Here is a 26,239-nt window from a genome sequence, read left to right as displayed (position 1 = left end):
TTTGAGACTAAAATGGTTAATTAACTTCCCATGGGACTGCAATCAATTTCCTATAACTTCTGGCATTGAGAGGCTGATTTTTGCACATGCTCATTGGACAAGGCTACAAGAAATTAATATCAGCAGGATGCCTGTCACAGTATTGCTGTCTCCTTGTTATTCAATTCTCAGTTTCACTAATGTTTTTGTCCTCGTTTTTCCAGGCATTGTCAAAAACCAGCTTCACTGCCAATATGACATCGACAAAGAAAAGATCGGGAAGAGTTTTTTGGCCTAGCCAGTTTCAACCAGCTACAACAGAATTCATGCTTATCAGAAACAACCACCCAAATGTTCAGGCTTCCTTTGTAGAGTTTTGTATCACAGAAACATGTCTTAAGTAAATATACTTAAACATACAACAAAACAAACATGCATACATATGTACTTCGCTATTACCAATATAAGCAATGCAGATTATATATCAATTTTTCATTAATTACTGGTGTACAAAATCTTTGAAACAGCTACAATCTTACGGAATGTGACAGCTTAAATACTAATAAAATTCTGCATGTATGATGTCCATCTTAGAAGTTGTGAAATGTTTCTCAAGACTTTCGACATGGATCTACCACCTCACAGTTGCAAAAGGCGGGACTAAAGCTCTCCCAGAGCTCGTGTTTAATTGTAGTCAAATAACAATTACAAGAACAATTATCAAACATGCAAGTATGATCTGAAGCATTGATGCTATAAACTAGGACACAGTTGCATGTATTAACAAACTCAGCTCAAACAAACTTCTATTCTAATTTGGTGAAAATTTGCTGATATTATGAACCTCAACAAATTAAGTGCCAGAATCCCCGACACTACCAAAATATTGAAAGGATCATCGAGCACAAGTAATTGCAGAAAAGCCTCCCCTTGTTGAATCACATGGTCAAAGACTTTTGATATGCATTCCACCCTGCAGATCGGTATTGTTTTGCTACCCCTGCTTTATCCTTTGCTTTGACAATACCACGGCCCACAATTATTATGTCACTGCCCCTATCAGAAACAACCTGCATCAAAGCACAAAAATATTTGTTTAACTTATTAGGGTAGAGGAGCCAATTGGTGAGCAGGTTTCAAAGCTTCTGTGTGTATGGTTGCTAAAAGACCATTTCTTTTCTAATTTTAAAGTTGTGAATTTATTAGTAATAATTAATGAAGGCACTTTATATAACAAGTTGCATCAAAAATGCAAAGGAAATCATGTGATGAAACAAAGCTATGGCAAACAAAATGGCTTCTACAGAAGCTTTGAACAAAACTTCTCCTTTATATTTGATGACGTACTAGCCAAAAAAATGATGACATGGGACTATCTTTGATCCAATGCCTGTGTATGGTTATTAAAAGACCATTTCTTTTATAATTTTGCAGTTGCAGAATCTATCAGCTGTGAATTTATCAGTAATAATTAAATGAAAAGCACTTCATGTCACAAGTACATCAGAAAAGAAAAAGTCATGTGATCAAACATAGGCATGGCAAAAAAAAATGGCTTCTACAGGAGCTTTGAACAAAAATTCTCCTTTGTGTTTAAATGACATCCTAGCAACTAAAATGTTTGTGGGGCTATCTTAGATGACATGGTTGCTTCAAATCTTAGTTTAAACAGATAACAGGTTACGTAAGCCTGTATAGAAATTTGAGTCAGTTGAAGGAACATGTAAGTATTTGAGCGGTGCAAAGTTAGCCTTAATAACTACTTAGTCATTAAAGGTTTTTAATTTTTCGTTGTTCGTTCTATCATGTATCTGAAATTTGAATACCAATATGTAAATGTTTTTTATTCTGATGTTCCAAGTTTCCTGCAAAACCCCTCTTCAGGAAAATTACAAGATCAATATTACTAGGTCATAACCCCTACATAAAGTGGATGGCTTTGGCTATCAATTTTACAGTCAACTTATTGTCAGATCTATGTGAAAAGTGCCCTAGAGTCAATGACTGAGTGACAATTACCATTCATCAGGAACTGCAGGCCAGATAATAAAAAATGAATTAAGTTGGAATCATGATTTACTAAAATTCGCACAGAAACGCCAGAAGGCAATTTTTTTATATATGAGGAACCAAACAAAGAGGAATTGTTTCAACATGGTTGAAGATAAAATAGGATGGAAGTGAAATGGAGGCGGAGAATGAACCACCCAGTTAGCATATATGTCACTGTAAAGCAAAGGAAGAAAGGTCCCAATAAAATAAGGATAGTGCAAAAGCTTTAGAGCAAAGAATCTTGGAAAACAATTGATTCGCATGTGGATGATGGATACATCTTTAAAACAAAAAATGTGAGACTTTTTGCACAAAAGAGGATGTGTATTAAAGATGAATCAAATCCACAAAAGGTTACATCCAACATTTAGTCCTCTTAAAGTTTTCCGACATGCTGGATATCAGCATTCATGGAATAAAATGCATTTTTAATAGGCTCACTACAAAAATGTCACTATAGGCATCATTCAAGAAGATGAAAATGATAAACAATGTCTTTGGGGGAATGTAAGATTCTATGCTAATAACCTAATGAAAATCTTGGGACTTGCTATGGCGTCTTCAAGTAGCACGTACACTAAGAGTTCCTATTCTTGCAGTAGAGAGCCTCAAAATCACCCAAAACATTATTTTTGTAAAACTAAGTTTCATTGAACCATCAACACAATCATCTTGGAATTGAATAACCATAAAAAAACTCAATCCTATTCATATCCCAATACTAACCATCAAATAGCAAATTTACCGACAAAAAGATGCCTGAATCTGACTTACAAGAAAGATACTGTAGCCACTGTCAAATCCATAGTCAATCCTTAAAAATAAAAGTTACAGAAGATGGTCAAACAGAGAAATTTGTCAGGTATAAACAAATCTGCTTTGAAAACTTCAACCCATTAAATTCCATAATCATAGTTCTCCTAAACCTTACAACAACAGAACACGCGTTGACTTGGGATCTAGTGGTGACCCATGGACCAACACACTAAAACTGATTTTGATATGTTATGAGTAGAAACAACCTATAAAGAAGAGTTCGACAAACAGTAACCAAAGCAATATGAAAACGAATCAAGGCCAAAGTTACACGACACCAGAACTCAAATGCACAATGATGTGAAAGATTGCATATATCCACCAAAATAAAAGTATCTAGCCAACTATTCAGAGAACAGATACTATGCATTAACATACAAGTGTGAAAGATGGAAGGGACCCCTTAACAGTTATAATAAACGCATCTGCTCACCTTCTGCTGGAAATTCTCTATCACCTTTTGCTGGTTTAAATTCTCTATCACCGTGGTTTAACTTCCATGGCCCTTTGAAATGTTACTCCTGCATTAATTAGGCTGAATGGCATCCTCCTATAAGCAAATGTTCCCACTTGATGGTGAATGCAATTCTCAATCTGTCCTCTTCTTCAACTATTACTTGGTTGTATCCTGTAATACTCATCCATGAATGACATCATCTGTGATCCATTCACTATCTGCAATACTTCATCCAATGCTGGTAATGGGGTCATCCAATGATGGTAATGGGTAATCATCCTTCTCCGATCTTTGCTTAAATTTTGAAAGTTCACACACAACCTTATCTTGCCATTATTTTTCCTAACTAGAACCAGATTCGCAGCCCAAGTAGAGTGTCATACTGGGAATATGATCTTTATTCTCAGCAACTTCTTCACTTCTTGATAGCTACAAGGGATTGACTAGCCTTTGACACTGTAGAAATAGTTTACTGACCTACTTAAGTGGTATTGTGTGTGTGATAATGAATGGATCCTATGTCTTCAAATACTCCTAACCCCATGCTATCACATCTGGATTTTCTTTCATCATCTTAAGAATATTTTCTTTTTCTTCTGGAATGCAAACCTTCCCAATGAACATGCTCTTTGGATCTTCTTTTGTCCCTAAGTTTATCTTTTCAAATTCACCCCCTTTGAAGAGTTGACACTTAATCTTGTTGAATTGATCCACATCAAATATTCTTTCCAGCTGGATCATCCCTTTCGGAACAGTGTTAGTCTTTAAATTCAGGGTCCCTTCAAGATTTATTTTTGCTTCTCCAATCTCATCACTATCAATAATATGTGCAGTGAAAACACTTGTGTTTGTTAGGAAATCTAGTATGTGCTTATCATCATCAACACTCGGGAATTAGTCGCGTTATCTAGCACAGACAGCACTGATGCAAGTTCCACTCTACACTCTTCATTCTTAATCTAAACTGACGCAAGTTCCACTCTAAACTCTCCAATCTTCAATCTCATCATCATCAATAATCCATGCAGCGAAAACATTTGTGTCTGTTAGGAAATCTAGTATGTTCTTATCATCATTAAGCACTAGAACATCAGTCACATTTTGGCACAGACAACACTGATGCAAGTTCCACACATAACCTTATCTTTCCTTTCTTTTTTCTAACCTGAACCAGATTGGCAACCCGGCTTGAGTGTTAAACTAGGAATGTGATTTTTGATGTCAGAACACTCTTCACTTCTTGATTAATAAATGGTTCCAACAAGGGATTGACTGGCCTTTGAAGTTGTTGAAATGGTTCACTCCACTCCTTAAGTGTCATTGCATGTGTAATGATGGATGGATCATGTATCTTCAAATCCTCATAACCCCGTGTTATCACATTTGGGAATTCTTTCATTGTCTTAAAAATATTTGCTCTTTCTTCTAGAGTGCAAACTTTCCCAATGAACAAGTCCTTTGGAACTTCTATCTCAAGATTTACCTTCTAACATTCACCCTCTTTGGAGGGTTGATACTTAATATTTTGAATTAGTCCACATCAAATATTCTTTCCAGTTGGATCACCCACAGGATTCGCTGAATTTCATCCATGAAGTTCGAATTTTGGCAAATTTTTACCCTTTCCAAGCTTCATCCGAATTTTATGATATTTAATATAATATTGTTATTTACAATAAGATTATATTGTTTTAATATAATATTGAGTTATTTAGTTTAATAATTCAGCAATGTCAAACTATTTTTGACAATTTTGTGGATATGTTACTTATATTTATAAATAAATAAATTTATATGTTAAACTGAATATCGATTTTTTTTCGAATTTTTACCCTTACCAAATTTCATCCGAATTTTATGATTGATAAACTCGAATTCAAATTCAAACCTTGTGACTTAGCTTTTTGGAATAGTGTTGGTCTTTAAATTTATGATCCCTTCTGGATTTTTTTTTGCTTCTTCAATCTCATCATCATCAATAGTCTATGCAGTGAACACCAGTGTTTGTTAGAAAATACAATATGCTCTTATAATAGTTACATCAGCTTAAGGAACAGGGGGGGGAAGGGGGCCGGGGGGGGGCCCAAGTTTCTAGGACGGGGGGACAAAGGGACCTTAATTTGGGGATGGCATGAGGACGGCGAAGGGGGTCTGAGGTGGGTTATATACTATACATATGGTAATTAAAATGCTAGTTATGAAAAGATGTATTTCAGTATAAGATATAAAGATGTAAAAGAGTAAATACTTGAACATAAATAGTCAGATCAGCAAATAGTTAACGCCGAGACGTCCCCCTATCCTTACTAGCAGTGGTGGAATCTAGTGGCACCACTGGAGACAAGGGAACGGAGTCCCCAAGTCCTTGGTGCATCCCTGTCCCCAGTGCGTGGGGCAAAAAGGTGGGGGATACGCCGTCATGTTACTGTGGCTCTTATCATCATCAAACACTTGGAAATTAGTCACATTATCTAGCATGGATGGCATTGCTACATCTTCCACTCTAAACTTCTTAAGTCATTCCAACATGAGAGGTGCCAATGAACTTGCTCTGGGATTGATACCCAAACTTGATACTAAAGGCATCAAAGCTCAATATTAAATCACATACTCTAGTTCAATATCCTATTAGTCCTTTATCATTACAAGTATACATCTTCTGGATTTGACATACTACTAGGTCTAAATCTCCAAATACGCCAATCATCTTTGCTCCTTTGTTTATAGTGCACAATAGGCCTAGGACTGGAGCCTCATACTCGGCCATATTGTTGGTGCAAGGAAAGTGCAGTCTATGTGCTGCCAAGTATGTCTCCCATCAGTGCATATCCAGCTCCTAATCCTTTCTTAGGCTTAGAACCATCAAATCTCAACTTCCAAACTTGATTGTTTTCTAGATGTCCCTTTCGAGGTTGCTCTGATAAATTTGATTTGGCTCTTACTAACTCTTTATTATTTCTGATGGGACCAATTCCTCTCTACTCCCATCTTACTACTTTCAATTTCAGCTATGTCCTCTTGTGGAGGATTCCCTTTTCAATTTAATTTATCATTCTAAATCTTTATGTCTATATCACATGTCCCTATAAGAGTGGATTTTAGAGGATGGGTCGAATTCCTTTCTTTCCTTGTAGACTCCAAGCTTATAAAATTGTAGTCTCATACTTGTCTCTACCAAATATAATGAAGGACATGTCTCAAGCATCTTTCCCAATGTGATAGAGGACGGCACTCCTTGTTTGTGCTTCTCCTTTCGAATATCATTAAACTCCAATAGTTGTTTGACCACCTCTAGCAAGACCATCTTATCTGTAGGGCAAATAGGAAGTTTGTAAGGCTCTAAAGAAAATTCCCAAATCCTGATGTAAGTAAAGTGTGAAATTGGATATACAATATCCATACTTGTCAGTCATTATCATGGCCTCTCTGGATAGTTTCCTATGTAATCTATCCTACTGTATGTGTGATGTTCATGGTGAAGATGTCATTGATCCTCTTGTAACTTGCTCTCTCATGTAGTTCTAACTTGGGATAGCAATCATATACCTTGAATTGCCCTATGTCATTTCCAATCATCCTCCTGCACTGAGACCTAGATACTCAATATTCCTTGCTAGCAGATAAATTACATAGGAACTTATATAGAATTGCTTACTTTCTCCAAAGTTCCTTCATTGAATATCCAAATTGTCACTAATCATCCTAGTCCAGTTTATCATTAAATTCCTTGCCTGTATCTCCTCAATGAAGTAATATATTCCAGTCTTGGAGAAAGCTCCTTGAGGTGCTCCTGTGATCTTGTTCAGCATAAAGATCAAATCATCATACTCATCCTTGAAATCCACACTTACAAGCTTCTTAGGTAACTCGGAGTGATGTTTCTAGGGTTCACTAATCCATTTATGATATTCGTACAAGTGTCTGGTCTTTTTTGATAGAGATTCTCCCTTAGTCTTGATTTGTATCCTTGGGTAGAATGGAATCTCAAGAGTCTCTCTTATTGCCTCCTCGCTTAGGAACGTGAACACGTTCTCTTTGGCTCGGATTGTCCTGGTATCTAAATTATAGTTCTTTGTATACTCCAATAGGAGTTTGTAACACTAAATAGTTGATGGAAACTCGGCCACTCAATAAAGGCCACCTTTCATTGTGCTAACTGCTATGCCTAAAGGGAGAAAATCTCTTTCCAAACATCCTTCTCTTTCATCTCTTCATATTTATGTGCTCCATATTTGTATCCATGGCTTTCCTCCACTTAGAACCATCAAGGATATTGGGATAAAATCCTTTGGATAGTTTCAGTGCTGTCCTCGCTGCTATCCCTTTACCTTCTGCCATATCCCTCCTCAAAGCTCGAAGTTAGTATGGTCTTTAGGGAACTTAACCAAAACATTTAATTTCAGATTTTTAGATCCTTGATTTAATCCTCGAATTCAATGCAACGACTTAGAAATTTTATCCATAGGAGGTTCCAGATGGAACATGGATTTAGATTAGAGTCTTAGGACAACAAAATGAACAGACTTAGCCTTCAAAATGATAACATCAGACCGTAAGGAACTCTGATTTTTTTTAAGACAGCTCACAGCAAGTCTAAAGACAAGTTAAAGTCAGTCCTAAAACCTTGTTGAATTCATCATAAATCATGATCCATTGTTTTCAATGTGAAAGATGAACAAAAATGCAAACCAACTATGATAATGATGCAAGAGCATCCTAGACTTTTTTGTAATCCTGCATGTTGGAGCGGAGTGCCAGTGGTTTCCAATTTTCTGTTGTTGCCGAGCTGTTTAGTGGATGTTGAGTTACTATAGCTCTAGTGGATGCCAAGTTACTGTAGCTCCAAGTGGATGCCAAGTTACTGTAGCTCAAGTGGATGCCTAGTTACTGTAGCTCTAATAGATGCCGAGTTACTGTAGCTCCTAGTGGATGCCATGTTACTGTAGCAATCTTGTGTTGACCAAGTGTTCCTTCATGTGCCGAGTGAACCTGTTGGTGCCGAGTTTTCTAGTGGATGCCGAGTGTTCCTGTATGTGCCAAGTGCCAGTATTGGTCTTGGTTCTATTCATGCCGAGTTGTCTATGAGCCGACTTTTGGCATTTAATTTATGTATGGTTATTTAATTTAGCGTTGTAGCCGACTTGTGGCTCGACCTATATTTAATGTAAGGGATTTAATTTAGTTTGTAATGAGTTGGGCCGACTTGTGGCTTAGTTGGGTATAAGTAAGGGGTTTTGTGGAGTCTTTAGGGAGTTATCATTCCAACTTGGAAAAGGAGAAGAAGTGTGGATGTGAATTTTGAAGAGCTAGGGATGCGGCTTGAGAACTAGAGGATTGCTTGGTGGACCTGAGGGTACAAGTGTGGATTCTTCTTGATGTTCTTATCCAGTTGTGTATTTGGACTAGCTAGGATTGGATTCGTAAGTTGGATCTTGTTGGATCTTGCAGAACTGATATTGTAATTGTTGTTTGTATTTGGCCCTAACCCGAAAGGCCTTACAGCCGGGCATATTGCATGTAATCAATTACATCTATGAATAAAGAATTGTGATTTGGTATCAGATCTTGCATTATTGTTGTTTTGTTGTTGTATTTCCATTGTGTGGTTCTTTGTTGGGGGTTTGGACATCTCCTTTGAAGATTCTCCTGCCTTGTTCTGCATCAAAGAATAAACCTAATTTCTCCATAATGTCAAATCAAATTGTCTAAAATTTCCAAAAGTCAAGCTTTTAAAAAAATGAATGGAAGGATGAAACATACCTCTTTCAAGCTTCAAGAAAGATATTTGTCCTACATTGAACCTCTTTAACTTCTCTCTCTTACAGTTTTTGCTCCTCTTTCAAAGGCTTTTTTAAAACCTTCTTGCTGCTGCTCCAATTTTTTGCTATCAACAACAGGTAAAATGAGTCAACGTATTATGACTATGTGAGTTTAGTACTAAATTGTCGGGAGGGACCCACAAGGCAACAAAGAAAATTGTTTTCAAAAGGTTAAGCCAGTTTTTTTGTTTTAAAAATATCCCTCGCACCAGGGAAGGTTAGTCGTCCCTTGGACATTCAAGGAATGTCACATACATCCTCAGTTGTCCCCTGAGATGGTCAAGGATCCCCGACATGAGGGAACCTTTTTGCCAGATTCTAGGATGTTCCCCTAGACTTTGCTAAAAATGGGAACGTGATGCGGATGTCCCCTAGCCATCAGAGAGTTCTCGAACATTTTCAGTATGCAAACAGGGTTTTCAAATCCAACAGCACGTCCCCAAGTAGCACAAGTTTATGTGAGCAAGAAGCATAGTTACACCTACTTGGGGGACGCGGAGACAAGGGAACAGGAGGACAAGTTTCTAGGATGGGGGGACAGAGGGACCTTAATTTGGGGATGGTAGGGGGACATCAGCGAGGGACCGAAAGGATTGTATATAAGAAAAGATGTATTGCAATATAAGATATAGAGATGTAAAGGAGTAAACACTTGATCGCATTGAATTGGGACATCAAACACTGAGCATAAATGGTCAAATCAGCAAATAGTGAACACTGGGACATTCCCCCATCCTTGACGGAGGTGGCGTTATTTGTTGGCACCGCTGGGGACGAGGGAATGAAGTCCCCAAGTCCCCAATGCGTCCCTGTGCTCAATGCGTGGGGCAAATGGGGGGGACACGTCCCCATGTTACTATGCCAAGAAGTTAAGAGGTGCACTATTCTATTGAGAAGAATGACTTCTCCCACAAAGCGAAACAATTTTAATGATTGAATATTGTTGGCTAACATGAGGCAATTTTCCAGCATTTTCTAAGCTTGAAAATCCAAAAGGAAAGGACTTTCAGCTAACTACCAAAAAGTGTCGAGCACACTCTCAAGGTAAGTCAAGAGTTCTCCCCATGTTTTGTTGAAGACAAATAGTAATCAAGATATACAATTATAAAAATGAGATGTAGAGGGGAAAAAACACAATTCATTAGTCACATGAATGTCATGGGAACATTATCAAGCAGATGTCGTAACCAAACACTTGAACAAACTTTTACTGGCTTTAAATGTTAGTTTCTAAACTTTAAAAGGTTCAACAAGAATCTAATAATATTTAATTGAGATGTATTCCAGTAAGCATCTAGCACCAAACACTAGTGCAACAGATCTTCTATCCTTGGAAGTAGTTAGCAGGTATTTGTGGTGAACTTATTTAAAGCTTTGAGTCTATGGATAGCCTCCATGTACTATCCTTAAATAGTGTAAACACAATGAAGCTACTACAAGAAGTAATGGGCATAACATGTGCTCTCTTTGCATGTTATTGCACTTGATTTATTGATTGTCTAGTAATTAATTATGCTAGAGTGTTTGGAATCAAATCAAACACAGCCTTTAAAGAATAATAGCTATGTATTCTTGTTGGTGTTTGGAATCAAATCAAACACAGCCTTTAAAGAATAATAGCTATGTATTCTTGTTGGACACTGAAGATATCCCTGTCTTTCTCCAATATTTTGTTCCGCACAATTCTTTTTGTTAAGGATTAGCATTATCGACTTGTATTACAAGGATGTCTTTCTTATAGTCTAGTTGCAAAGTCAGAAGCATAAATCTCTTAAGCTAGCCAAATTCCTGCATTGGTTGATGCTAAGAGGTGGAGATTAGGGACAAAATCTATTTTTTCCATTATCTATATTAAATTCATAATATTTAAAGGATTTGACTTGCTGTATAATGTTAGAAATGCTGTGGTTAATCAAGTTAAAAATCACACGCATCTCACGGCCACAACATCTATTATAAAGTTCATATGTATCAACCATAACTAATAAAATTCTGCAGTTTCTTGATGAATAGCTATTATAAATTTATAAATAAATGTCAAAGATCAAGAGACAAATTGGCAAGTAGCTGGCGCGGGTACATTGACAACGACTGGTACGTGGCTACAGGCAAATATTTTTTGTCCTTGGGTACATGTGTTTGGGTATGTGTGTGTCTATCTATATATATAGATAGGTAGATAAATATAGATATAGATATATATAGACAAAATTATAAAACCAAATGCATTTGATAGTATGATACTTCATCATTGATCAATGCCAAAGGACAAAATGGTAGTGATAAAGATAAATGTAAAATGTTTGGGTACGTGTCTATATATAAATATAGACAAAATTGTAAAACTATATACATTTGTTAGTATGATAATTCATCATTGATCAATGTCAAATGACAAAAAGGGAGTGATAAAGATAAATATAAAATGTCCCCAGACAATTGATAGTTAAATATTTAATATTATCTTTATCAATTGGCATTTAATAGTGATAGTCTAAGTTCTTGATCCTGGTCTCCTTTCCCCAACCCCCTCATTGTAATCAAATTTCTTACATAATAAGAGAATCCACCAACTATGGGGGTTTCAAAGTGATGGCCCTAATGAAATTGAGGGGCGGCAATGATATGCATGAAATTAGAGACTTACGAACTCAAACAAAAATCAGTGCTACATTGGATGGATCTAAACGGGAGGCAATCTTTAAGGATATTCAAAAACATATAAATATGCATCAATGCTGACCCATATACTTGAAGAAGGCAAATTCTCTATGTTGCCTTCTAGTGGTCACAGGAAAGCACAGAGTGCTAATTACAAGTTAACTTTCGCTGGTTTCAGTGCCTCCTTTCTGTTGATGTGTGTTTTGTGACCACTCAATATGCAGAATAAAATATTAAATATCCTATCCTCTTGAACAAGGAAACCTTTAATGCTACTTATCAAAGCACAGAGTGCTAATTACAAGTTGACTTTCGCTGGTTTCAGTGCCTCCTTTCTGTTGATGTGTGTTTTGTGACCACTCAATACGCAGAATAAAATATTAAATATCCTATCCTCTTGAACAAGGAAACCTTTAATGCTAAACAATATAGCAAATGTGTGATCAAATGAAGAAACCCCAAGGTTTACCATGCAAACAACTGACTTTATGTTGGATATAACTCAGTTTAATGATGTGAGATGCTGGCAATCACAAGGACTTGATGCTATTCTTCCTAGACTTTATCAATTCTTCTCATCAAAGTGGCTAGAACTTAAAACACTAACTTGAATTGAAATAAAGATTAAAAGGATGAAGGGTTTGGAGAAATCTAAGTTGTTCCTAAGGACAACAATATCAACGGATGATGCTTATAAGTGAATTCCTGTAACCAAGCTTTGCTTTGCCAAATGAAACAACTGCCCAAAAATGATGCAATCTCCAAACGGAACACAAAAAAAATTCCATATTCTAATTATTCATTCAAACACCTAATATTGGCGCATCCAAATGAACATCAACAAATGAGCTTAGTATTGAATCAAGTTCAAACTAACCATACAATGCCACTTGCAATCAATAGGAAACAAAAGGTGTGGACATGGAATTCATCATTCATCTTCACATTTCTCCATTTCAATCAATGAATTTTAACTAAACTTAAAGTGGAACCCATGCAAAATCTAGAGGCAACACACAAGAATCTGACATATCTTCAATGAAAATTGTATATCAACTTCAATATAGTGTTGGCAACAATTTGTTGTATCCTCCTCCTACCACGCTTCTAATTGCTGTGTAATGATTGTCTAATCTTCTAATTATCTAATCTCTTACAAATGAGAAAATCAAGCCTTTTATAGGCTTCCTAATTACAATGAGGGCCCAAATTGTAATGAAATCAATGACAGATATTTCTATAAAAACCCTGATTAGATTTGTTACAACAATTGCTTATAGACATTTAATGCCAACCAATGAGAAAATAGCACTGCTTTGAAATATATATCTTTTTGAGGATTAAACAATATAAAAAGTTGTTGTGGTGATAGATTAAGTGCATTCCACATGTCCACTTGTGGATGAATTTGATTGGATGAACTTGGACACGTCAGTTGGAGTAACTTGATTTGTTGAAGATGAGTGGGCACCACTTCAGCATGCTTATCTTGATAACTTCATTACAAGGTTGCACGAGTACGTGGGTACGGGAATAGGAACGGGTACGGGTACGCATATTTTTCAAAATAGGGGACTGGGGTACGTGTGTATGCTTAATTTTTTCTATATAATTAATATTTTATAGAAAATATAAAAATCAAAATATATGTCATGAGTCATGACATTGAGCATTCAAAACAAGAAATTTGAAAATATGAGCCATTATTATATATATATATATATATATGCTATTGCTGAATGTTTAATGTTTAAAGTATTTTTCAGAATAGGGGATGGAGGTACTTGGGTATGTCGAACTTATTTAAAAATTATACTTTTATATTTATAAAAAATCTGAAATTATGAATCATGACAATGGTTTTTCAAAACAAGAACAGTGATGAAGTTTGCAAATGTAATGTATTGTTTTCAGTTTCAGATTTGCTATATGTTTGAAATAATAATACATGATAAAGGCTTAGATGCATAACAAAGAAGGCAGACTTTAAACATGAACAAGAAGATCCTAAATCATATGACAATGACATATTGCAAATGATAAACTTATGACCTGAACAGTGATAAAGTTTATCGTTAATGAGTATCAAAGTTTCAAACTGATTTGGTATTGAATTAAGTTTGATAAACAACAAGCTAATACAAAAATTAAAAACCAAAAAAAAAAATCAGAATCTTAATCAAGGTCCTTAGCTATGATGCTCTCCATCGAGTACCCGGTACGTGGGATACGTGTACCCGGTAACTTGGGTACGTGGGTACGAGTACCAGGGGTGTGGGTACGAGTACCCATGCAACCTTGCTTCATTATTTCATTACACTGAAAAGATGTCTCTTAATACTCAACATTTAAGCCTTCAATTAATTGTGATGGTTCATATTCCCAAATCAATTCACTTCATGAATGTTCTACATCCTCTTCGATTTGAAAATCTTCTCCTGGAGTTGTCTTTGAAATTGTTCGTCTCTTGAAAACTTGGCCTTCTTTTGAAAATTGGGTTTCCTTCTCGTCGATTTTGAACTTGTCAACCTTCAAGTCGTTGAGTCCTTCAAATTGACCTTGGACTTCTAAAGGAAATTCAAGATTATGAAAATCTTCTTCATCTATAGAACTTGTTTTGTTTCCTTGCTCTTTAAATTCCTTATGGTGTAAATCTTGTCTCTCATTTGTTGATGAATATCTGGTATGATATGATTGCCATGTTGCAAAGCCTTCCATCTTCATACAATCATCATGTTGATCTTCAACACTTGTCATTTCTTGCACAAAGCTTGACTTCACCTCTCAAACTTGATCTTCTGTGATCTTCCTCTTGTGCGTATTTCTGTGAACATCATCATTCCCACAGGGAAGAATAAGAAACATTGGATGAACATTATGAACAAAATTTTGAATTCGAGTAACTTTGAAGAACATAAAATGACTTTCAGATTTCCTTTTCAATCTGAAATTTAATTTGCATTTGGGCTTGGAATTAGATGAGTAAATCTGATTTCATGTTTTGCAGTCTTGATTATTAATTCAATCCTTATGCAATTTTGCTATTGGTTGATGTTTGAATTCAGTCCCTTGATTTCCAATTTTTCCCTTAGTTGCATCAATCCATGGTTCAACCTTCCCTCTGAACTGCTTATATTCAATCTACCTTGAGTTTGAAATGGTATTGAAATGCCTCTATTTGATCTTCTTTGTAGGCCTCATGTGAAGGGACGCACCCCTTGTACTTTCAAGGTTGACCTCCGTGGTTTTTCCTTGCATCATTTTTTATTTTTCCTTTTTAATTGCATTGAACTTCATGAAGTTATTAAATGCCATCCACCTTCATGAATTTTTTATGGAAATTTGTGTTATTTCTAGAATGGTTTTTGCAAATGTACTAATAATGCCATTGATTGATTATCTTCCAAATGCAGATTTGAGGACTCATAAATATGAGAGACATGTCTCACGATGAGACATGTCTCTACGGTTAAACATCACTAGTTAACATATTAATAGTAATATAATTAACCATAAATATTACTCATCTTAAGCATATATGTAATATTAATATGTTAACTATGCATGTAATATATTATTCTATAATAATAAATAATATGTATTATTATATTATTATATGATAATATATAATGTATAATATATATTATATTACATATATAATATATATTATATATATAATATATTTACCATCAACAAGGTATCTCAAGATAAAATCAATCTGACAGAAGCTATAACCTTAAAAATTTGAAGGTAACCATGAAGGCTTGATGTTCCTTAGCATGGGGTTTGTGGTTCAACGTGAATTTCTGGTCTATATTCTTATTTTACTTTATAAATTTTTCCTTAGAGTAGAAAATTGACCCCTGCCATGAAGGCTTAATGTTCCATCGGGTGGGGGTTCATGTTTCACCATGAATTCCCACTCTGCATTTTCATTTTACCTTGTAATTTTCCTTGGAATGGAAAATCAAATGCTACCATGAAGGTTTGTTTTAACTTTTAACACTTGAAATTGTCGAAGGGTGGAAAATTGACACGCACCACGAAGTCTTAATCTTTTGAAAGTTTGTGGTTCGCCATGAATTTCTACTCCATTACTTCACATTTCATTGCAAATTCCTTCCTAGAGTGGAAAATCGACCGACAGCATTAAGTTTTGGTTTTCCTTCATAATTTTCACTTGAGAATTTTCTCAATCTCATGGAATGGAAAAACAACCCTAACCATGAAGTTGTCAATTTTTCTTTCATCTTTCACCAACATTCAATCTCCGAGTGAGGAAATTCAAAGGGTACCATGAAGTTTTTAATTTCTCATGGTCACATAGGGTGAGGGTCTGTGGTTCATCATGAATTTCTACTCTTTCCTTTCATTTTTCATTGCAAATTCCTTCCTATAGTGGAAAATTAACCCCTACCATGAAGGCTTCTTTTTGCATGCCAAATTGCCAAAGGGTGGAAAATCGACCCGCGGCATGAAGATTCCATATTACTAAGGGTGAAGATCTGTACTAGATCATGACATTCTGCTCTTCTCTTAATGAAATACTTTCATTATTCAATTTCCTGTTCATGGCACCATTTTGACATCCTTTTGCAATTATTACCAACTTTCACAATAACAACACTTGAACTTCATACAAATTTCATGAATTGATCAAAATTTCACACATACTTGACAAAATTTCTCAACTACCTAGGAGATCAAGGGACTCAAACCATTGCCAAGCTAAACCAAAGCTGACAAACACCTACAACAACTAACCTAAACACTCATCCACTAAGCTAAAAAAGAGGGGGTCCCCATTTGTAATGGGGCGTGTGTGCTTAAAATACAACACTTCCCTACTTAAGTGTGTAATAGCTCAAACTAATTTTAATTCCCATTAGGATATACTTTAGCTATTACAAGGAATGTCCCACAAAATTGATAATCCAAAAAATATAAATTTTCAGATCTTACAAATTGCAGAGTCACAAGTGAATAGAGTATGTAATGTCTGGTTTAAAAGTGATCCAAACCATGTGCATATGCCAGATGTTTGAATTTGCAATGAACAGGAAAAATAGAGTAGTTCACACACAGTGATATAACAGAAGTAACAGTTGTTTACAACAGCAACCCATTTACATTAGCAGAATGAGAGAATAGAGAGTGAAGTGAGCAAAATAATTTTGTTATGGGCAAAATGATGCTTTAAGGGCATTTTAGAGTTTTTGGATGCAAAACAAAGTCAAAAAGTATATATGTTTGTTACTTATTCGCTTTGGATATGCTCAGGTACGTACCTGGGCATACCCAGACCCTCGGGTACATACCCAGGGTGTATCCAAGCATACCCCTGGGCAAATGCATACCCAGTACGGGTTCAGGACACCTTAAGGGCATACCCGTAACTAACTTATTAAAGAGCAACTGCTCAACTGTCCATAATTCAAATCCTCCATCTATCATTTTTCGTTAATACTGCTAAACAAGTGAGCTGAAAGGACAAATAATGCAAGAGTTGTGTTGCATCAGGCTCAATGAGTTTGAATTTTACAATTTGATCACATGTTTCGAAGATGATGACAAAGCTCATAGTGAAGAGAGCATTCGTTGAAGTAATATCGTAATTCTGCAATATGCTCAAAGTCCAGATTAAGGTGAGCATTAATGATGGCTCTCTCCATCAGCTAGACAAATCCCCATGGCTAACTCCACTAATGGAACTTGAGATGAAGGAAAAGATTACAAGGCTTGTTGATATTCCTGTGGAAATAGAAGCTTCTTGAGAAACCAATCACAACTGCCAGCCAAGTTATCATCTTTAATGCTTAATAAGAAATTTTTCAAAACCACGACGTTTCTAGTAGCATATGGAATCTACACTGAAAGAGTGCTGGTAGCACAAGGAATCTACACTGAGAGAGTGCTGTGAAAACTGCACCTAATGTCAGTCAGAGTTCTAGCATTTCGAGCATAACCACACAGTTTATTAGAGTTGTATAAGCCTGTAAGAGCTCCAGTCTCAGTCTACATCGGTAGGTGCCCTCAAGGAGCTTAAGCTGACACCCTAACAGCGTTTCTGCAGCTTTTCACAAAACAATCTTTCTGCCTTACACTTCCCAGCAGTTCAATATCTCACCAGCAGCACACATAATTGACTTACATTCGAATTAAGCTATTTGGGATATTATATACAGAATTTTCTTTTCTTTTTTCCCTTCTTAAGTTAAACATTGAATATAACAATCCTTAGCAAATAGTGTCTAGTACAGATATTTGTCTATTTTTATGTCTGTGTTCAGTGAATGTGTGTGCACAATGTTCAAATTCATATTTATTTTGTAAGAAAGCTGAACTCCCAGATAATAATTTTAGGTGGGTACTGAAAACAAATCTGCTGTTTTATTTCACCCTGTTAAAAGTTGTTATCGGATGTCCATGTTTTTACAGATTCCATGTAGGGTGTATAATGTAAAAAGGATTCTGAGGGGTTATTGTCCCAGGCTTTGCAATTTGGTAATAGTATATCTTCTTATGACTTTAAAAAATAGTGTTTTTCTTATAAAAAAATATTTTAAACTAAAAGTAACATGAAATGATTCATCTTTTGTATTGCGTCAATCATTTTTACATCAAATTAATTCTTCCAAACAACATTGCATTCAAATTAGAAACAATTTCTGTAACAAATAGAAGCTAAATAAAAATGAATAACAAAAAATGAAAAAAAAATGTATAACACAAAATACATCACTCTATGGCAGTATAACACCAGGTATAGAAAATGAAAACAAGCTTCACAATTCTGGGGTCTAAAAATTAAGTCAAATAAAAAGCCTTACAGAATCAGGGGTGTTGTATTGTTGGCCTAGTGAATCTCCTCCAGTGCTCAGCTGTACTCCTGGAGTCATATGAATCAGTGAAGGATCTCCAGGTCCTACTGCTGACCAAGCTGCTGGATTAATAGATATGAACCCAATCACAAAATCCTTATTGTCAGAAGCAATCTGCACAGCTGCATTTGTATATTCACCCTTTGCAAGAGTCCCAGCAGAGCTCATTTCTGCAAGTAACAGTAGACCCCTTCCATGTGGTAAGCCCTTGATAACACCAACACTTTGTTAACAATGTGATACCAATGCTTTAGGGTGAAAATGACATAATGCTGTTGAATCACAGATATAAATCAAGCACCTTACCTTCAGTTTCAAACCATCAACTATTGCAGGACCTGGAATAATGTGTGCGTTAACAATATCTGCCCACTCCACAATCTTAAAAATTCCTCTGCACATTTAGTAAATTATGGTAATGCTTTCTAATAGTGAAAGAAGCTTTGAGGACAGTAAAGTATTTAGAAAGAAAACTAAAAATCATGATGTTTATATCTCCACAAGGCAGGAATTAACACTACAGATACCAATGTGTTTAGAAATAATACCTACCCTTCATATTGCATGGTAACTGTATTTCCTATGTCAGCAAACTTCCTATCTTCAAAAATTAAAAAATCGTGCTTGTCTGCAATCTTCAGTTTCACATAAATTTAAGTCAGACATGCCCAAAAATAAATGAAAGCATTTTGATGTTGATTTTGTTTCCTAATGATATACAAAGATAACAGTTGGTAACATTTACATAGACATGTATTTACGTGTAATAAAAAGAGTTACTTTATGAAAAAATACGAACCCTGTTTCCTTGGCTTGACAACCAGAACACAATTCTATCACTATCAAAAAGACCATATTATCAACACAGTTATTGCTTTATTTTCAGCTCGCTCAAAATCAACTCTCTACCAACAGTGCATTATAACAAGAACATTTAACACATATCACTAGATAGCGATATAGACATCAACTACTGCATCCATAGTCATAGAACTGAAACTTGTTAACCATGTATGCAGTTGCATTATAACTTATGTTGATAATATCAGCTACCTACAAGAACAAATCTCACTAGAATTTTTAGAAGAGGATGCATCTAAAATCATAAGAGAACAAAAACTAAAGATGGTTGAAAAAGATATACAGCTTCAGGATAAAATTGTCCCAAGATTCTCTCCTACGAATCTTTAAAAACCATGTTACACAACTGTGTACTTGTCAAAAAATAAATGCTAATATACCATACTGGGGTTTCTCAAAAATTCCATAGGCAACATTACAATACTTCTGGATGGCATTTATTCAATTATGCAGAATGATCATTCACATTGATTTTTTTTGTGGAATACATCAACAATGTCGACTAAATTTACAATATTCAAAAGGTTGCATACAGCAGCTCAGTTTCACAGATTTCCAGTGTGTGTACAATGCACCTTACCAGTTGTTTGATGCACATTGTAAAGATTAAAGTATCAGCAACAATGCAGGAGTGTATATGCAACCTACAAAAAGTATGTATAAATTGAAAATATTAAAATTGAAAACTAAAAGCTGCTATATATATAATGCATGTGTATCTATTTCTTGAGTATTGTTGCAAACAATTTGATATACTCTATATTTTCATTGCAAGCATTATTATTTCTTGTATCAGATCAATTTTCATATATGATACCTGTTGTGAGGTCTTGACACCATTATCCAATTGCAAATGGGAGCCCCCTCTTTTAGCTCATAGTTGTTAGGTTCATTAGGTTCTAGAAGTTAAGTTGGCAGTGTAAATATTCAAAGGGGATCAATTTTCATTTATGATACCTGTTGTGAGGTCTTTACACCATTATCCAATTGCAAATGGGAGCCCCCTCTTTTAGTTCATAGTTGTTAGGTTCATTAGGTTCTAGAAGTTAAGTTGGCAGTGTAAACATTCAAAGGGTTAAGGGGGTGGTTAAGCAATCAAATTGTCAAGTTGTGATTTTAAAGTGGGAGTTTTAAAATTAAAGTCCTCTGGAGTCGAGTTACAATTGATTGAGCCAGAAATCCTGTGTATTAAAATTCTGGGTAGTCAAATAGTCTGCAATACATTATAAAGGAATATTCTATGCGTCTGGGCCTTGAAACCATTATAAAAACAGATTTTCCCCACTTAAAATGTGAAAAATCCTAGGGAAATCATTTTTTCTTTATAAAAAAACACAAAATCCAGAGTCCAGACATACATGATACCATGAAAGAATGGACCAAAATCCAGACAGACCATCAAATTCCCCACTTAAAATGACCAAAATAACCATGGAATTCCCCACTTAAAATTATGGAAATCCAGACATACCATAAATTTCCCACTTCAAATGGCATTTTCTTGAAACTGTGCATTTTCTTGAAACTGTGCATTTTGTTGAGCCATTGTTCAGACATGGGTCAATTGTCCACACCTGGAAACTATGGATATGGAGTGTGAATGAAGAGCCCAAATGCAAGGCATTTTTCCCCTTGGGGTTTGTACTAACGCAAATTTTGGCTCCCAATGTAAGGATTGTCCCAATGAATGCCTGGATTTATCCAGAGACAATTTGATTTTACCCTTTTTAGATAACTAAGAATGATGGAAATTTTCCAAGTATGGAATTAGTTTATACCTGCATGGACCAAAATTCTGCATTTGTGAGCAAGGAAAGACTAGCTTCTAAGTATGAATTTTGAGGATTTATCCTTGCATAGATCAATTTTCCTACTTGGGCAAAGAGGCAAAAAGAGTGGATAAACCCTTGCAAAGAGGTATGGATTCCCTTCTTTCAGATGATGAAAAGGACTTACTGAATTTTTATGATTCCCTATCTTGGTCAATTTTCCCCTTTGAGGCTTTGAAATGAAAAATCAATTCAATAAAGGGGAGAATAATTAATAAAGTTCTATGAGCTTCTAGAAGCTAAAATGTTTTATCCCACATTGCTTGTGTGGGTGAGAATCAAACCAAAAACCTAGACCTATTTCCTTATTCTTCTTCATCTAGCCCGATTTTATCTCAACTAGATTAAAAACATGTCTCAAGCTCTTCTTTGACAGGAATTAAGAAGTAAAGGCAATCAACTGAATTATGAAGACTTTCAAGTTTCAATATCCACTTCAAATCACTCATAACCAATAAAAAGAAGAGATTGAGGAAATAATGGGAAACAATAAAACAAGAGAATGTGTGGTCTAGTATATGAACGTGTCCCTTCTAGGTATGAAAAATGATAGAAAAAGAAAAGAATGCTGATACACCTATTTAATGGTTTGACAATCAGGTTGGATGTGACTACAAAGGTGGCTTCAAAACCTATATTGTCTATGCTTCACAATCTTGCCAAGAGGCAAAGCATTTGGTTACGCTAAATATAGATAAAAAGATATATCAGAGCTGCCCCAAGTTCTAATTGGGATACACAGCTGAAAATGCGACCACCAATAGAGTGTATCTGCAAACATCAAAAAAAGTGCTTCTAATCAATTCACTTCCTGAGGTGATATATTTCACTGTCTGCCCACAAGTGCTTCAAAGGCAGGCAAAATGAAAAGAATTCAATTTTTATATAGTTAAGAAAATGTAATAGATGAGAACAGTAAAATGTATGGGTACCTCTGTTGATTAACACAGCTTTGTCCACAACAATTTGGATTTTTTTAAATGTTTTGCATCTTGGTATTTTTATTTTTATTTTTAGTTCTTGTCAATTCTCCATCTGAAATTTTATCTTGTTTTTCTTAGTATGATGTATTATATCGCATTGGAAAAATATCAAGGCTAACCATAGTAATCTCTGCAAATATAGAATAGGAAGGCTACAAAGAAAATTCAGAACCAATTGCCTTTTAAAATTAGTAGATGTGAAGGCTAGTTGTGACAGTATACAATCTCAAAAGATGTTTTTGAGGCCCAATTATTCTGTGGACAACAAAAAAAAATACATTAATATAATGTCCACTTGTTGCCACATTTCTCCAATAACTAAACTTGTATTACCACAGTCAACCTTGTAAACAGTAAGCGGAGCAGAAAGAAATACCGCTCTTAGTTGGGCACCAAAATCAGGAGTGAAGTCTGCTAATATGTCAACATGCGTTTTCAAAACACAAATCTCAGGACCAACCTGCAAAATTAAAATATCCAGAGCTACCGTCAACAAAATGGAAAAGTAGATACAAATTAAACCAAAATTATCACTTCAAAAACCTACCAAGGCAAATGAAGCAAGTATCAAGGTTTACCTAAAAACATGAAATGCAACAAAATTTCAAAGAATATAGACAACCCAGGAACATAAACTAATAACAGATTTTCCAAAAGACAATACCAATGGAAGAAAGTCTGTAATGCAAATATCTCGAAACTAGAAAAATTAAAAAGAGAATACTGAAAAAATAGCCAAAATGATGCAGAATAATCATCACTAATTCCACAGGAAAAATCAATTAGAAAGGATTATCAGAACCCAACAGTCAAAATACATAGTTAAAATTATTGAAAAAACATATATGCTATGGCTAAAAGAATAATAATTATCTAGGAGTCTAAGCTACAATAAATGTCCCAGAATAGAACCATTTATACTTTCATACATGTGAATAAAAACGTAGAAGAGAAACTAAATGGCTGAATTTATGTATGGAGATCTTTGTACGACCAGATTTTGATATATTTATTGCCATAGCTCCTGCTAGATTGTAACAGTCTAATATTCTTAAAATATGAAGGGCAAGGGTGCATAAATTATTGTACATAAGAAATCTATCAAAACGCACATTATACAAGGATTCATGAGCTAGTGCAGAAAAAATAACCTAGAAGTCGTAACCAAATAGAGGTCATTGGATCTTAGAAGCACAACACCCATATCATCAGAAGAAACTCAAAGTTGTTTCATTGTAAATGATGACTGTAGCACATTCCATGCCACTGCCAAAGTTCAGCTCTGGACATTGTTTGTTCCCACCTAAAAAGACATGCAAATAAAATGCATAGCACCAAGCTGGGGGAAACCACATGCTAGTAATATAAAAACAACTTACAGGCCAAACTTATTACAAGTTATTGGGTTAGACAAACACGAAGCAGATTTTAGCATGCAATATCTAAAGTTTTGTAACATTTTAGCTCGGCATACAGAATTGATTAAACAATGTCAAACACAGAACGAATAATGAAATTTTAACTGAATGGAAGGAACAAGGCCGGAGAAGTTTGCCATGATGAACAATCTAGCATCTAATTCCAAAGGAACTCTGTCTGCGTGTGCAGGGTGGGGAGAAAGGGATTATTCCCTCAACACTTTGTGCATATTCCAATTCAAAGAAAACAAGCTGCAAAGAGGTCATTAGCTCAGTGGTAAAGCATCCCATGGAAAATAGCATGCTATCAAAACCAATGAGACGTTCCTGGATAATTTCCTAGCCAATCCATGGAAAATGGCATGCTGTCAAAACCAATATAGGACCACAAGAAACAGATAACCTGCTACCTAAGCAATGCAATACAAAGTTAATTCATAGTGGGGACTTTAAAATCAATTAAATATAAAGCATCGTAGTCCCTGCTACCAAGCATATGCTTACATATTGGAGGAAAGATTCATATGGACCGTGAACAGGTTATAGACGGCACCATAAAACCACTGTTTCTTATAAACGATTATAACAAAACAGAATGTAATTATTTATTTATCTAATTCATTAGCCTCTTCTATCTTAAAAATTATATAAGTTCCTAGTTATTTAATTACCCATTTACCATATCTTTGATCTACTATTTAGAAAATCCAACAGCGTCAAAATTACACCAATACAAGTATGCAGATCATCACGTTACCAACTAAAAGCACGCATTCCTACCATCTTTCTATCCAGCCAAAAAGAATTTAAACGATTATAGCAAAATGGAATGTACCTTTTAAGGTACGAAAATTGAACTTACAGATTCTGCAATGCAGAGAAGCTCGTGGGCTGTAGAAACGTCAGCTGCCAAGGACAGATTAGTCTTCTTTCTCTCCATGAGCTCAAAAAGCCTCTTTCCAGTAGGGTTTTGAGCCAGAAGAGCCCTCTCACCATAAGGAATCCTTTTCCTTACAGCATTAGGCACAGACGACGGCACCCTGGTCTGATTTTCCCCCAGAAACTTAGTTACTGATTCAGCAACCTCCACAGAGAGCTTCCCATTCTTAACCAGCACACCCACCATCTCGGTAAGCTTAAGAGCAGAATGCAATGTGATCCCATTTTGAGCCAGATTATCTCTCCCTCCCTGTTCTCTGTCAATGAGCACCACAGCATCCGTGACATTCAAACCAACGGTTTTTAGGGGCTCCACAGTCTCCAGAACAGATGCCCCGCTGGTGACCAGATCCTCCACAACCAGGCAAGTTTGACCTGGAGTAAACATCCCTTCAATGGACTTCTTGGTGCCATAGTCCTTCACCTCTTTTCTTCTCATCACCATGGGAATGGAGTGAGCAAGGGAAATGCATGTCGCAATGGGTAGGGCAGTGTAAGGTACCCCACAGACAAGCTCAAACTTAAGGGAAGATATCTTTTGCCATATGGTGTCTGCAACAAGCTTGAGAAGATGTGGATATGATACAATGAGCCTAAGATCAATGTAGATGGGAGATGTAATCCCACTCTTGAGCTTGAATTCTCCAAATTTTACCGCTTCTACTTTGTGAAGCTCTAGTATCAATTCTTCCATGGAAATAGATAAGGGGTTTTCTTGGTATCACTGCTCGTTGAGGTTGCAAATAGGTGATACCTATTTCTGGTTATTGCTGGTCCACTGAGATTTCGTCTATTCAAGTCTGTAATGAAGGCATCGGTGGTGATTGAGTCTACAAAAGCCACTCGCACTGTCGGCCATTTTGAGGTCCCATAATGGTGAGGCGGGATCACTAAAAACAACTAAAATAGAACCAGACTTAACTGGTTATGTCTCACGACCTATGCAAAAAAATTAATATATCCATTATTCCACAAGTTTGACTTTAGTGTTTAATTTTCATTATTTTTTTTTTTATAATTTTTTTACATTTTGTTCATAAATAAATGTGGTTTATATGTTTGTTTCTATACGTTACATGAAATCGAGTATTCAAAAATAAAATTTAGTTAAAGGGCCTTTAGTCTACTAGTGAAGTTGGAAGGCTCACAAAGAGCCCACCAGGGATCAAGTCTTGCTGAGTGCAAGGCCCCTGACATCTAAAAGGGATGAGGCTAGGATCGTGCCCTGGGTGAATTTGGCGGAATAGATACCCCTTAGTCCTTGGTTCTTAACCAAAGAGACTAGGCAAAAAAGCTGAATCTCCATCAAAAATAAATAAAATGTAAATTCTATTATTTTTTCCCTATTTTACTTGTTAACAAAACTCACATTCTAATGGCTCGTTAATGGGCAGTGGAGAGTTGATTCTCCATCTCTTTAACCTCGTGTAAAATGGCATCCGATGGACAAAAATCAATTTTGATGGGGCCTCTGTCATGTCCCCTTTTCAAATAAATAAAAAATAATAATCTTTGCTAAGGCAAGCAGGCCCAAGAAAGTGAAG

General features: G+C 35.7%; 1 protein-coding gene across 1 annotated transcript; it reads right to left on the bottom strand.

Moving 5' to 3' along the window:
• Positions 1–434: 434 nt before the first annotated feature.
• Positions 435–25,624, bottom strand: LOC149565165 (uridine 5'-monophosphate synthase / UMP synthase (PYRE-F) (UMPS)). Its single transcript, XM_089818716.1, has 6 exons — positions 24,619–25,624; positions 22,715–22,798; positions 19,218–19,300; positions 18,972–19,059; positions 18,615–18,872; positions 435–1,049 (listed from the first exon to the last, which is right to left on the bottom strand). Exons 1-6 carry the CDS (start codon positions 25,387–25,389, stop codon positions 918–920), a joined length of 1,416 nt encoding a protein of 471 aa, XP_089674842.1. The 5' UTR covers positions 25,390–25,624; the 3' UTR covers positions 435–917.
• Positions 25,625–26,239: the final 615 nt, after the last annotated feature.

Source organism: Cupressus sempervirens, chromosome 3 (genome assembly GCF_028749045.1).
Source record: "Cupressus sempervirens isolate cs-2001-9-10 chromosome 3, ASM2874904v1, whole genome shotgun sequence".
Taxonomy (NCBI): Eukaryota; Viridiplantae; Streptophyta; class Pinopsida; order Cupressales; family Cupressaceae; genus Cupressus; species Cupressus sempervirens.
The sequence above is the reverse complement of the archived record's forward strand: the minus strand, read 5'-3'. Positions and strand labels throughout refer to the sequence as shown.